The sequence below is a fragment of the Oncorhynchus mykiss genome, chromosome 14 (assembly GCF_057628025.1).
Source record: "Oncorhynchus mykiss isolate SJ-2025 chromosome 14, ASM5762802v1, whole genome shotgun sequence".
NCBI lineage: Eukaryota > Metazoa > Chordata > Actinopteri > Salmoniformes > Salmonidae > Oncorhynchus > Oncorhynchus mykiss.
In genome coordinates, this window is record NC_143035.1 from 22,206,583 (window position 1) to 22,219,887 (window position 13,305).

General features: G+C 41.1%; 1 protein-coding gene across 13 annotated transcripts in view; it reads right to left on the reverse strand.

Annotated features, from left to right (window-relative positions):
* The window catches only part of diaph2 (diaphanous related formin 2), a 705,396-nt gene extending 693,336 nt beyond the window's left edge, over positions 1–12,060 (reverse strand). For 10 of the 13 annotated variants that reach the window (XM_090198585.1, XM_090198584.1, XM_090198577.1 and 7 more), the window contains exons 1-2: positions 11,695–12,060; positions 10,683–11,066 (exon numbers count right to left, since the gene is read on the reverse strand). In XM_090198585.1, the coding sequence (XP_090054711.1) occupies positions 10,683–10,766 (84 nt within the window). In that variant the 5' untranslated portion in view covers positions 10,767–11,066; positions 11,695–12,060. Of the gene's footprint in view, positions 1–10,682; positions 11,067–11,592 lie in introns of all 13 variants that reach the window. The other 3 variants (XM_090198580.1, XM_090198576.1, XM_090198583.1) reach the window with 3 other exon arrangements.
* Positions 12,061–13,305: the final 1,245 nt, after the last annotated feature.

The following is a 13,305-nucleotide window of genomic DNA, read 5'->3' on the forward strand; positions in this document are numbered from 1 at the left end:
GGCCCTCAAGGACTGGAATTGCCCACAACTGCCCTAGACACTTGTGGAGATCTGAGAGAACTGGACAGGTATAAGCAATACTGCCAAAATTCAACCAATGCCTATCAAAGGGTACGGTGGAGCTCTCACCATGTCACCACCCATCAATCCCTCTCAGATCTCCACAAGAGTCTAGACTCTGGGCAGTTGATGCTAGGGGTTATTTCTGGACAGGACATGGGCAATACGGTCGGTCGGTCAGTCACAACATTTTTTTAAAAGCAATGAAATATACTTGCTTCCTCTCTCCATGGGAGAATCTCAATGGCATTTCCTTAATTCGTTACATCCCCTCTCCTCGTTCTCAAAACCCATTGGATGAGAAGGTCATAGGTCCCTCCCTTCTCACATTCTTATCCAATGGGTTTTGAGGAGGCGGCAAGGTGAGAGGACATGACGAATGAAGTAAATGCCATTGACATTCTCCCCTTGTTTCCTCCAATCCTCACCTCCTCAAAGCACATCGGGGGAGAGGAGGGAAGGTTCCTCCCCTCGGGCTACAATGCACTTTCAAGGAGAGGCAAGGAGTGGAGCAAACATGGGCAGAGGAAGCAAGAATGTGATGTCTTGTTTTCACACACACACACACACACACACACACACATTGCTTGAAGCATTTGCTGAAAAATTTAGCAAATGGCCAACCGGACTATTTACTTTGACACCCCCCCTTTCTTTTTTTACACTGCTGCTACTCTGTTTTTATTATCTATACATAGTCACTTTACCACTACCTACAAGTACAAATTACCTTGACTAACCTGTACCTCCGCACATAGACTTGGTACCGGTACCCCCTGTATAAAGCCTTGGTATTGTTATTTTATTGTGTTACATTTACTTTTGTTTATTTAGTAAATATTTTTTTAACACTATTTATTGAACTGCATTGTTGGTTAAGGGCTTGTAAGTAATCATTTCACAGTAAGGGACCTGTTGTGCATGTGTCAAATAAAATTTGAATACCCAAGCCAAGGTGAAAATCTGTTGACGTGCCCTTGAACAAGGCACTTCACCCTAATTTGCTGCAGGATGCCATGCTACTGTTGTATTCTGTGCAGGGAAAAAGCACATTTGATTTAATTATAATGAGGTCTTATTGGTTATTATTATTGTCAATTATTTTGTTGACAGAACCCATAATTTTACATTATTGTATTAAAAATGTTACATCAACTATTTAAAAAAAAGTAGAAATGTTGTTGTATATCTTATTAATTATTCTGGAAGGTTTAGCATGGCTATTAATTATAGATAAGTTGCCTAAAGCACAAAACAGACCTGGCTATTAGGCATGACAAAGAAACACGCAGTGACAATGTTTCATGTGACATTTTGAATGCCATGTAGATGTTTTGATGTTGCTAGGAGTAATGGTCTCATTGTGCCGACCTAGACTCTAATTCCTGTAGCTATACATGTGGTGCAACAAAATCATTTAAATGTATATCAAACCATTTAGACATTTTAACCCTGAAGTCACACATGGGCCCCTTTATTTATAGAAAGACCAATATACAAATTCTGTTTTTACCAGGGTTTGAAAACTACGTTTTTCATAATCTAGCCCCACACGCAGGAAGGCAAGCCTAGGTAAAACAAAGGCTTCTAATCCAACACTAAGAGTTTGTTTCACTAAGCCACCATAACATCTCACATGCATACAACTGTATGTCTAAAGGAGGGCTTAACTATTCATGCATTACTGATATTTTAATTACTTTAATGAACCCCTAATTGTCTGCCATGATTAAAATCATTAAAAGCAGATTGAATTCATTAAAGGAATAGGCCTAATATCCACAAATACAATCACTGCCAGGCACACAGAAAACATGATCAGGAGAGAAGGGAATGAAAGAAGTAAAGAGTTAGGATTTGAGAATGACTGACTGGAAATGCAAAAATGAAAGGCTTAGCTTATTGTTCAATGAGGATTTGTGTGAAGTTACATAGGCTACGTCTACTTTCTCGCTTTGAGATTACTGAGAAATCTCTGCTGCCTAATTGTTGATGAAATTGGTTATGAATGTTAGAACTATTTATTGGGGAATACAGAGGCCCATGGCAACACAATCCAACAGAAAGAACTGCTGATGAGTGGGCCTAAAAGAGGATCCTGACAAATTCCGATGAAGTGAAACTAAAGCAAAATGTGCACGCCGACAACGCATAAAAAATACATTCGCAGTCAAACAGTGAACAACACTCACAGTGTGTGAGATAACGCTATCTCAAAACATCTCATGACACAAAACTTTTATATACTGAACAAAGGTCTGTCTCAACAGACACCTCTACGTAGAACCACAGAATCTGTCAAGTTCAATCAAACACAGGTTAGTGTACTGTACGTGCAGATTTGAACCACAGAGGTTTAACAGTCCCTCCCTCCCTCTGTGTGTCTGTTATAAAGAACACAACTGCACCGCCAAGCCAACGCCTAAAGAAAGCGATGATGAGTCAACCCTGTTTCCTGCTTGAGGGCGGCAGACAGTTGAGATTTATCCACTCTCAGGGTACAACCCTAGAAAACCGTGTCTAGATGTATATGGGCTGTTTTTAAATCAGGCTGCTGTCTGCCACCATTCACAGCATGGTTGAGCCAGCACCATACACACTGAACTCTGCGTGACCTTTGAGATGCTGATCTACACTAATCATTTTTCTATAGCTAATAGAGAGTAATGTAAAATATACTTTTATGTAAAATACAGTACCAGTCAAAAGTTACTCATTCAAGGGTTTCTTTATTTTTACTATTTTCTACAAAATAATATTGAAGACATCAAAACTATGAAATAACACATACGAAATCAACCAAAAAAAGTATTAAACAAATCAAAATATATTTAAGATTTTAGATTCTTCAAAGTAGCCACCCTTTGCCTTGATGACAGCTTTGCACTCTTAGCATTCTCTCAACCAGCTTCATGTGGTAGCCAAATGGAATGCATTTCAATTAACAGGTGTGCTTTGCTAAAGTTCATTTGTAGAATTTCTTTCCTTCTTATTGCGTTTGAGCCAATCACTTGGGTTGTGACAAGGTAGGGTTGGTATACAGAAGATAGCTCTATTTGGCAAAGAGAAACGACAGTTCATCATTACTGGAAGACATGGTCAGTCAATCCGCAAAATGTCAAGAACTTTGAACATTTCTTCAAGTGCAGTCACAAAAACCATCAAGCGCTATGATAAAACTGGCTCTCATAAGGACCACCACAGGAAAGCAAGACCCAGAGCTACCTCTGCTGCCGAGGATATGTTCATTAGAGTTACCAGTTTCAGAAATCGGCAATTAACTGCACCTCAGATTGCAGCCCAAATGCTTTACAGAGTTCAAGTAACAGACACATCGCAACATCAACTTGGGACAAAAAAACAAGCAATGGACATTAGACCGGTGGAAATCTATCCTTTGGTCTGCTGACTTCAAATTTGAGATTTTTGTTTCCAACCACTGTGTCTTTGTAAGACGCAGAGTAGGTGAATGGATAATCTCAGCATGTGTGGTTCCCACCGTTAAGCATGGAGGTGGTGGTGTGATGGTGCTTTGCTGGTGACACTGTCAGGGATTTATTTGGAATTCAAGGCTCATTTAACCAACATGGCTACCATAGCATTCTGTAGCGATACGCCATCCCATCTGATTTGTGCTTTGTGGGACTTTCATTTGATTTTTAACAGGACAATGACCCAAAACACACCTACAGGCTGTGTAAGGGCTATTTGACCAAGAAGGAGTGTTGGAGTGCTGCATCAGATGACCTGGCCTCCACAATCACCCGACCTCAACCCAATTGAGATGGTTTGGAATGAGTTGGACCACAGAGTGAAAGAAAAGCAGCCAACAAGTGCTCAGCATATGTGGGATCTCCAAGACTGTTGGAAAAGCATTCCAGGTGGAGCTGGTTGAGAGAATGCCAAGATTGTGCAAAGCTGTCAAGGCAAAGGGTGGCTACTTTGAAGAATCTCAAACATAAAATATATTTTGATTTGTTTAACACTTTTTTTGGTTACGACATGATTCCATACGTGATATTTCATAGTTGATGTCTTTGCTATTATTCTACAATGTAGAAAATAGTAAAAATGAAGAAAACCCTTGATTGAGTAGGTGTATCCAAACTTTTGACTGGTAACGTATACTGTGTCTGTAAAATGTATTTTGAATGTATAAGCTGGAATGAGAAGCCTAAGTGTTGTTGTCCATTAGTTTACTCCAATTAGAAGAGGGGTGGTAGGGTTAGCTACTTCCAGACAGAAATGAGAGAGAACCTCAGACTCGAACCATTTAACTCGCCCTAGCAGAGCTTGTTTGGCTGTTTTCATGTTATTCAGAGTGTTGGTGCTTTGAGAAGCGGTTTCAGATGATTTCTCGCCACATTCGCTGAGTGGCTATCAACAATCCTGTAAAATCGATGTTTGTCAATCACAAAACACTAGGTCTCTAAGGCCCCTTTGCACCAATAAATATAAATCAGTACATTTCTGTTTCCCGTTGAGAACTGGAGAGAACTCTGCAAATGAGCATGTTGTCATCGCACCTTGAATTTGTTTCATTCACATGATGCTGGGCCCATATCACATATTAAACTGATCCATAAACACCTACACGGTGAATCCATTAATGTGAATCCATGGAGTCCAGAAACCCTCCACAATGACGGTCTATTATTCCACCCACATTCCAATCGACTATGTCACTGGTCTATTTGTCATAAATACCATGGAATCTACCTAGGGTATTTATGCTAAGACGACAAGTGTTGAATTTATGTAATATTTTAAATTTTAAGTGTGCAAGACTAATCATTAGTAGAATCTATGACATATGGGCTAGCTTACAGTATGTATTTGTCAAATCAACCAGACTCAACAGATGTGGAGGAGAATAAGTTCCAACTCCCCAGTATTGTACAATCATACCTAGATGGCTTCACACATGAAGTCAGATAGCAGTCTCAAAACATGTCAGTATGTCATGTCAACATTGTTAGAATTTCGACATGCTTTGCGAGCAGTTCTATTTATTCAAAGAACTGTATGACTACTACACACAGAAAAGTAGATAAGATACTCTGCCTCTCAGGTAATTCAATCGGTGTTAACCAAATTGACTTGCATTAAACAAGTTGAAATACTGCATAGCATTTCAGTGAGACAGTATAACCCACATAATCCTCAAGTTATGAATGGATCTTGGGGTAAATATGTTAGCACACTCCGCTCTCTCTCTCTCCGAGGTCACAATTTACTCTGGAATGCAGAAGAGGTTGAGGGGGCTCTGACAAACCGGATCTCCTGAATTCCTTCTGTCAATTTTGTTAGAAGTCAAAGCTGTTTGCGGTTATGATTTGATAACAGCAAACATGGGACAACCAAAAATGACTCAGTAGATGTCATTCTTGTGACAGACAGCCTGCTAAAAGTGCCCTTAACCTTAAAATAACCTGAGGGGTTATCCTGATGTCCTTGGCAGTTTTTTGTGTCCACATCACAAGTCAGAGCTCAGATAGTGTTGTTGTGATGGTATCCTACCCGGTGACTCATTAAACAAACACAGCTTTCAAAAGTTTCTCTCCTCACAAGTCGCTTTCACCAGGTCAGACATCCTTTCACGGAAGTCTAAAGGATACCCACGCTAAGGTGAATCCTAGTGCCCTGTCACCAATTCTCAGCGGGTTGTGTCAGTGAGGTGACAACCTCCACCTCTAATCCAGCTTTAAAAACAGACTTATGTCCGTAAACTCTGGCCTGGATCCACACGGATACACATTCACAGTGATTACAGACAATCTCTGGAAGAAATCAAGGGTGGCAAAGTCTGCGAAAGTGATGTCAAATATTTGAGGACATTTAAGGCCTGCATGTATCGAGGCATGCATGTGCAAAAGGGAGGGGGAAAACAAAAAGTAAGATCAAGGCTCCACCCAGGGATGAATGATTACTTCCTCCCTCCACTCTCAGGCCGCCAAAGGCGAGAGCCAGAGCACAGGCCTGCCTCTTCACCTCTGCTGCACTGTTGAGGCTGGGCAACAACAGTGACCATGCCTGGCACTGAGACCTCTTAAGGAGTATGTAGTTCACAGTGAGCTCACTGACAGAGAGTGCTTAGATGACATCAGCACTCATCCAAGCAGCAGTGAGGCAGCACTAAAGCCCTGGCTGGGCTGGGCCGTGGAGCCAACGGAGGGGAGGCAGTAGCTGAGCGACTGGAGGATGTTTAAGAGTTAGTGTTGTAAGACTATTTTTCCACAACATTTAAATACCACACCCTCTTAGGAGACTCTGGGGGTTCTAGTCCTACTATGTTATTATAGATGGGGCGGCAGGTAGCCTAGTGGTTAGAGCAGTCGGCCAGTAACCGAAAGGTTGCGGGATTGAATCCCCGAGCTGACAAGGTAAAAATATGTTGTTCTGCCCCTGTTCCCCGGTAGGCCGTCATTGTAAATAAGAATTATTTCTTAATTTACTTGCCAAGATAAATAAAAGGTTAAATGAAAATAGATCACAAAACACTGGGGTTTTCTGGGGGTTCTATTCCTACAATGTCATTACAGTCCAAAAAACACTGGGGTTTTCTGCTGGCTAGAAATCACAGCCATTCTCTTTAAGTTACTTAACCCTGCTGGAGCAGCACATACCAGCAATTACAAGATTTGGCCCACCAGCATTGCACCACACACCAACCCCTCCCGACTGCGAGGTAGTCTGCAACCCAGAGGAATGGTTGCTTAATTTTGTTTGTACTTCTGGTTACGGTCATTCACTGTACACAGGACTCTGCATGTACTTCTCACCACAGTCACTCCCTATACACAGGACTCTGCATGTACTTCTCACCACAGTCATTCCCTGTACACAGGACTGCATGTACTTCTCACCACGGTCACTCCCTGTACACAGGACTCCGTGGTGAGAAGTATATGCGGTCATTCCCTGTACACAGGACTGCATGTACTTCTCACCACAGTCATTCCATGCACACAGGAATCTGCATGTACTTCTCACCACGGTCATTCCCTGTACACAGGAATCTGCATGTACTTCTCACCACGGTCATTCTCTGTACACAGGACTCTGCATGTACTTCTCACCACAGTCACTCCCTGTACACAGGAATCTGCATGTACTTCTCACCACAATCATTCCCTGTACACAGGACTCTGCATGTACTTCTCACCACAGTCATTCCCTGTACATGTCAGCTCTTCTGCTCGAGAGTCTCAGCCTGAGACAACCAGAGGTTTACATTCCAGAGGCCCAATTTTTATTTAACCTTTATTTAACTAGGCAAGTCAGTTAGAACAAATTCAAAATGTACAATGCCAGGCCTACTCCGGCCAAACCCTGACGACGCTGGGCCAATTGTGTGCCGCCCTATGGAACTCTCAATCACAGCCGGATGTGATACAGCCTGGATTCAAACCAGGTACTATAGTGACGCCTCTTGCACTGAGATGCAGTGCCTTAGACCACTGCGCCACTCCAGCAGCTCACCAATGGACAGATTCTCACAGCCCCAGCAGCCCTGTTGCATCAAGACAGAAGAGACCTACCTGCCCATTGCAGCCAGGACATAGTTGAGAAATTGGCTCTCTGTAGGCTCAGCACAAATTGGAGGGACATATTTGGTAAACAAAGCCATAAAGTAGGCCAGATGGCCATCCTGCTCTTTAACATTAGGCTAAACTGATTATCTTCTTTACCTTAGCGGTGACTAGGGCATTCTCCTGGATGACTCAACATATCTCTTGATCCACAGAGGAACTGAAAGAACTCGCTGTCATACTACTTGTTAACATGCTGGCCCTGTAGAGGAACAGTTCCAGGTTACACTACAGTAAGTCAGTGAAAAATGATCAGCTCAACCACAGGCCTACATCCTGTTTGAGCAGAGGACGCAACTTTTCCTTATTTGACTTATGCTCGAGGAGCTTACAAACAGCCGGGCAAGAACCGTCCGCTGTGCCGCCTAAAGCTTATTGACAACTCCGGTGGCACAGAACCCTGTGGCTGCAAGTGGCGAAAGTTATAATAATAAAATGCCATTTAGCAGATGCTTTTATCCAAAGCGACATTCCAGTCATACATGCTTACATTTAACATATGGGTGGTCCCGGGAATCGAACCCACTACCCTGGCATTACAAGCCCCATACTCTACCAACTGAGACAAATACCCTGCGTGTTGCCATGTAGAATTCCCACTCTCCCTCCCCTAACGTTTCTGCTGCTGTTTGTAACCTGCTTCAGTTTACAGCCCATCTTTCCAACCAGTGCTAGTTTACTCCAGGGAGGGTGGGGCTGACATTATGATGACCACACTGAAGCGCAGCCCGTGAGAGACCGTATCCCTCCAGTGTTGCAATTAAGACATGGGAAGAGTCCACTTTAAATAGATCCTGTGAGTCTCCTACATACACTGGTCACTAATCATTAATGAACATGGCTTAATTTGGAAGTCAACTTTGATCAAGTTAATCACAGGACATTCAGTCAAATTAGTTTGTGAAATATGAGCAATGAGCTCCCTACTGATTTCACTTCCACGCAAGGGATGAGGCGCACTGTGCTGTAATAGCTCAAATGACACTTGATACCCAACGACACACAGTGTCAAACTGATACACCTTGTACATCAATCAGTGTGTAGGTAACTAAACAGCACTGTACCAGACTATATTAACCCTTGTGTAGGTAACTAAACAACACTGTACCAGACTATATTAACCAGTGTGTAGGTAACGAAACAACACTGTACCAGACTATATTAACCAGTGTGTAGGTAACGAAACAACACTGTACCAGACTATATTAACCAGTGTGTAGGTAACTAAACACTGTACCAGACTATATTAACCAGTGTGTAGGTAACTAAACAACACTGTACCAGACTATATTAACCAGTGTGTAGGTAACTAAACAACACTGTACCAGACTATATTAACCAGTGTGTAGGTAACTAAACAACACTGTAGCAGACTATATTAACCAGTGTGTAGGTAACGAAACAACACTGTACCAGACTATATTAACCAGTGTGTAGGTAACGAAACAACACTGTACCAGACTATATTAACCAGTGTGTAGGTAACTAAACAACACTGTACCAGACTATATTAACCAGTGTGTAGGTAACTAAACAACACTGTACCAGACTATATTAACCAGTGTGTAGGTAACGAAACAACACTGTAGCAGACTATATTAACCAGTGTGTAGGTAACGAAACACTGTAGCAGACTATATTAACCAGTGTGTAGGTAACGAAACAACACTGTAGCAGACTATATTAACCAGTGTGTAGGTAACTAAACAACACTGTAGCAGACTATATTAACCAGTGTGTAGGTAACTAAAGAACACTGTACCAGACTATATTAACCAGTGTGTAGGCCAATAGGGAGACTCCACAGCTGAGCTGAAGAAGTAAATAAAAGTTGGTTAGATATAAGCTATCAGTTATTATCAACAAGTAGCCTAGCTGCCTAACCTATGCACTGTTGCTTAGTTGTTGTTTATGTCATAGTGCTGATCATGCCGTTTAGGTTGGCTCAGGTCATATCTACAATATAATGCTGACCCTCATGCACAGCACAAGACTCTCCTGCAAACCCTCTGGGTCAGCAAGTTGCTCAACTTTCCACTGTATCTGTCTCTGCAACAGGAATGCCTTTCAAAGGCCTCAGGTTGTACTTGTAGGAAGGCCTTTGATCAAAAGTCAAAAATGTTGAGGGTTTCAAAAGTAACTTGAGTGAAATGCGAGCAGGCATCTAGGTCAAAATGTGAATGCTACATTAAATAGTTAATATGATTACCATTTGGGGCTGTCAGCCCATCTTTGAAGCTTGTCTTGCACCACAAGGATGTATGTATGACAACGTGATGTAGTCAACTCTGCAAGGTTACTAGAGTGAGCAGCGGGGTTGGTTCATAGACTGCTGGGATGGTTTGACTTTAACACCAGGGCTTACCCTGGAGGTGACTGATTAACAAGCTCTAATGCACAACAGTAAAACCGTGAATAGGGCGTGCTCATGAATTCCTTTCAACAAAGGACGTGTGAGTAGTAAAGCTGATTCACTCATAAGTAGCGTGTGAAACCCATGTAACAATTTTTCTCATTTGGAAAGTCTATCAGTTAGCCCTTGAATGTCAAATAACAGGACAGGACAGACAGTTCAGTGTAACTTTTCAAAAGAAGATGGCTATTATATAGCCAGCAGATATGACCCGCTTGCATACAGATGCACTAGGGTAAAGTGCCATTTTTGTCCTCATGCTAGTTAGCAGTAGCATCCATTATGGAATGGCACCTGGCATTGAACAACAAAGGAGCTGATTGGCTGATACTGCTGTGACTTCTGCTACCTGGCACGAGGAAGAAAAGGACAGTTTTACAGAAAAACTGTCAGTCTTTCAATCTTCTCGGTGTTACAGTTATGATATTGGAACAATTCGGAATATAACGCATTTCTCATCCCTGGATTGCGGTACATTTTCCAAGCCATATCTCGCACCGGCTCCATGGTATCTTAATATACACAGAAATGCTGTTCAACACTAGTGCAGCTGGAAGCAAATGGGTTGGATCTGCTGGCTAGCTACTGCAGAACAAGAAACTCAGAAAATACCAACCAGTTTTTTGTTTTTACTCTCATCCTCTTTTTCTTTCTTTTTATTGGCTTTATTAGGATCCTCTCCGCCGCTTGCTTGATCCATTTTGTGATTTTGTTCCCGTAAAGACTTCAGAAGATTCTTCAAAAGTTAACTCGACCACTCTTGTGAACTCTTTCAAAACAATCAGGGTTAGGTTTCCTCAAAAGCCATGCCATTCAAGTTGGCATAATGAAAATGTTGTTAGTATTCCAAATGAAGGTCCGTTTCTTCTTTATAATTGTATCCAGTTACAAAGTAAAAGCTTCTTGTTTGAAGAAGAAAGGTGTGGTAGGGTAGTGCTGTGTCCATCCAGATGTCTTTTCAACACATTATCAACTGTCTCAGTCCAATCTGCAGTCAAATCTGTCCCAAAAAGAACAAAGTATATTTTGCATGTCAGTGTCAATCATTCTCAGCAGTGGTGCACAAATGGTTTATCTAAAAATCACTGTACCGCTCCATGTTGACACGTGCTTTCAGGAATACCCTAATTATTATTCAGGTACTTTTGCTTTGGAAAGTGTGCGCCTTAATACTCGACAGCAATGTGTCAATAAAGCTAGTCAACGGTTTGTTTTATGAAGAAACAGTGTTGCCATACACTAGCGTGGAACAAAATAAAATAAATCCATTAACGTTACTGTTTCACAAAACTAGTTGAAAAGCAAGGATGTAACAACACGATATAAATATAGCAGGGTTACTACCATGGTTATATGGATAGTTTACGCTTTCAACACATTGTAACATGCAACATCAATGCCTCAAAAGTATAAATTAAATGTATTTGAAATACCACAAACATTTTATTAGATAGGACACCGTGGCTGTCTAAGCGCTTACTTCAGAAAGACATTACAAAACGGGGAACAAATACATTTTACTTTACCTGAACAGCTTCATTAAACTTAATTGACTTAATGTAATAGTATACAATGTAATAATTACATAAATGTATCAAATAAAACTCTAAATCCCATCCAAAGCTTACCATTTCAACCAAACCTGAGAGCCAGACTGACTGTATGTAGTTCTGCCCACCGAACATTCCGATTCGCCCACGAGCCAAGCTAGGAAGTAGGGATTCCATCAGCCATTGGTCACATCAACGATCACTCAGGAGTTGGTTTGCCCATGTTAACGGTGGTGGGGGGGAGAGGGGTCACTAGTTAGTCCAGCCACAAAGTCAAATATATATATCGTACAAAATCATGAAAATCAAAATGAGCTTTTTGGTGTTCCTTCAAGGTTAGGCATAAGGTTAGCATTGTTGTTAAGTTTAGGGTTAAGATTAAATTAAACATAAGATTTAAAAAATATACGCTTTTTTTATTTTTTAAATAGGCGGGGTTTATCCATTTGTGGCTGTGGTAACTAGTAAAGACCGAGGAGGAGACTACTGTTGTAACGGAGAGGTAAGACTGACTTCACAGTGACTGGATTGGATTTAATCACGAAAGGATGCCAGCCGATGAAAAGAAATTGAGCGCGCGCGCATATACATGTGTGCTCATTGTGATGTGTGTAAGATTGACGGAACAAAAAAGTCTACTTAGGCTATTTCTTTAGCAAACATATATAAATGGAGGCAAAATAATATTAATTAAATATGAAATACTACATATTTTAGACTGATCCAATATAAATAATAAATAATCTTCACTAATTCCAAATTACATAAATTCATTTATTTTGCATCATTTATATTGAGTAATTTAGGTTCACAGGCTATAGCTGGAGTTGCATGTTTGATTGCATATTCACATCATGAGACATATTTCATACTTCAAAGTCTGATTCCAGCTAGACTTTAATTTGACCCTTGTTGGGAAATTTGAAGGCATCGCCATCATGCATGGTATGTCTTACAGGAACACAGCTACTGGAGCAGAAAACTGTCCCCCACAATGGCCACAGACTGCAGGTGCCATTTCCCCCTGATCTATTGATGTGCCATTCTGAATCATGCAGTCATTGATTTACAACAGAGTACACATGATGGAGGCTAATTGAGGCAATGCATTGAGGCCATTACTTTGAGTGTGTTAAAATGTCTTGGAAATGCATGTACATTTAAATAGGGGCACAAATCAAAACTTGTTGCTTAATGTGAAAAAAAAAAAAAAATGAAAAGAAGATACTTCCTTTGAGAGATAAGACAACAAACAGATTGGTACGTAATTGGTCAAAATACAACACAGGCGAATATACACTGTCAAGATGGCACAAAATGTGTTCACAAATTGTGTGGTGCTTCTTTCTGGAAGCACTGTTGGTGTGCAAGATACACAGTTTTCAGCATAGGACCTCTGCTGTTTCTAGAATAAGTGCCCTGTTGTTCACTAGTAAATCGTTTGGCGTGCAGAGGGCACCATCTGGATATTCTTGGTGTGATAAGCTTGCTCTGTTTGTACAACTAGGTCATGTTCAGTGGATAGAAAAGGTTTTGAAATAGTGAAAGAAGGAAGGAACCACCTTATTCTATCCAATAAGAAGACTGAAGTCTTGTTACAGTGTGACTTACTGAAAACAACCCAGGACTGAAAATCAAATCAAATTCTATTTGTCACAAACACATGGTTAGCAGATGTTAATGCGAGTG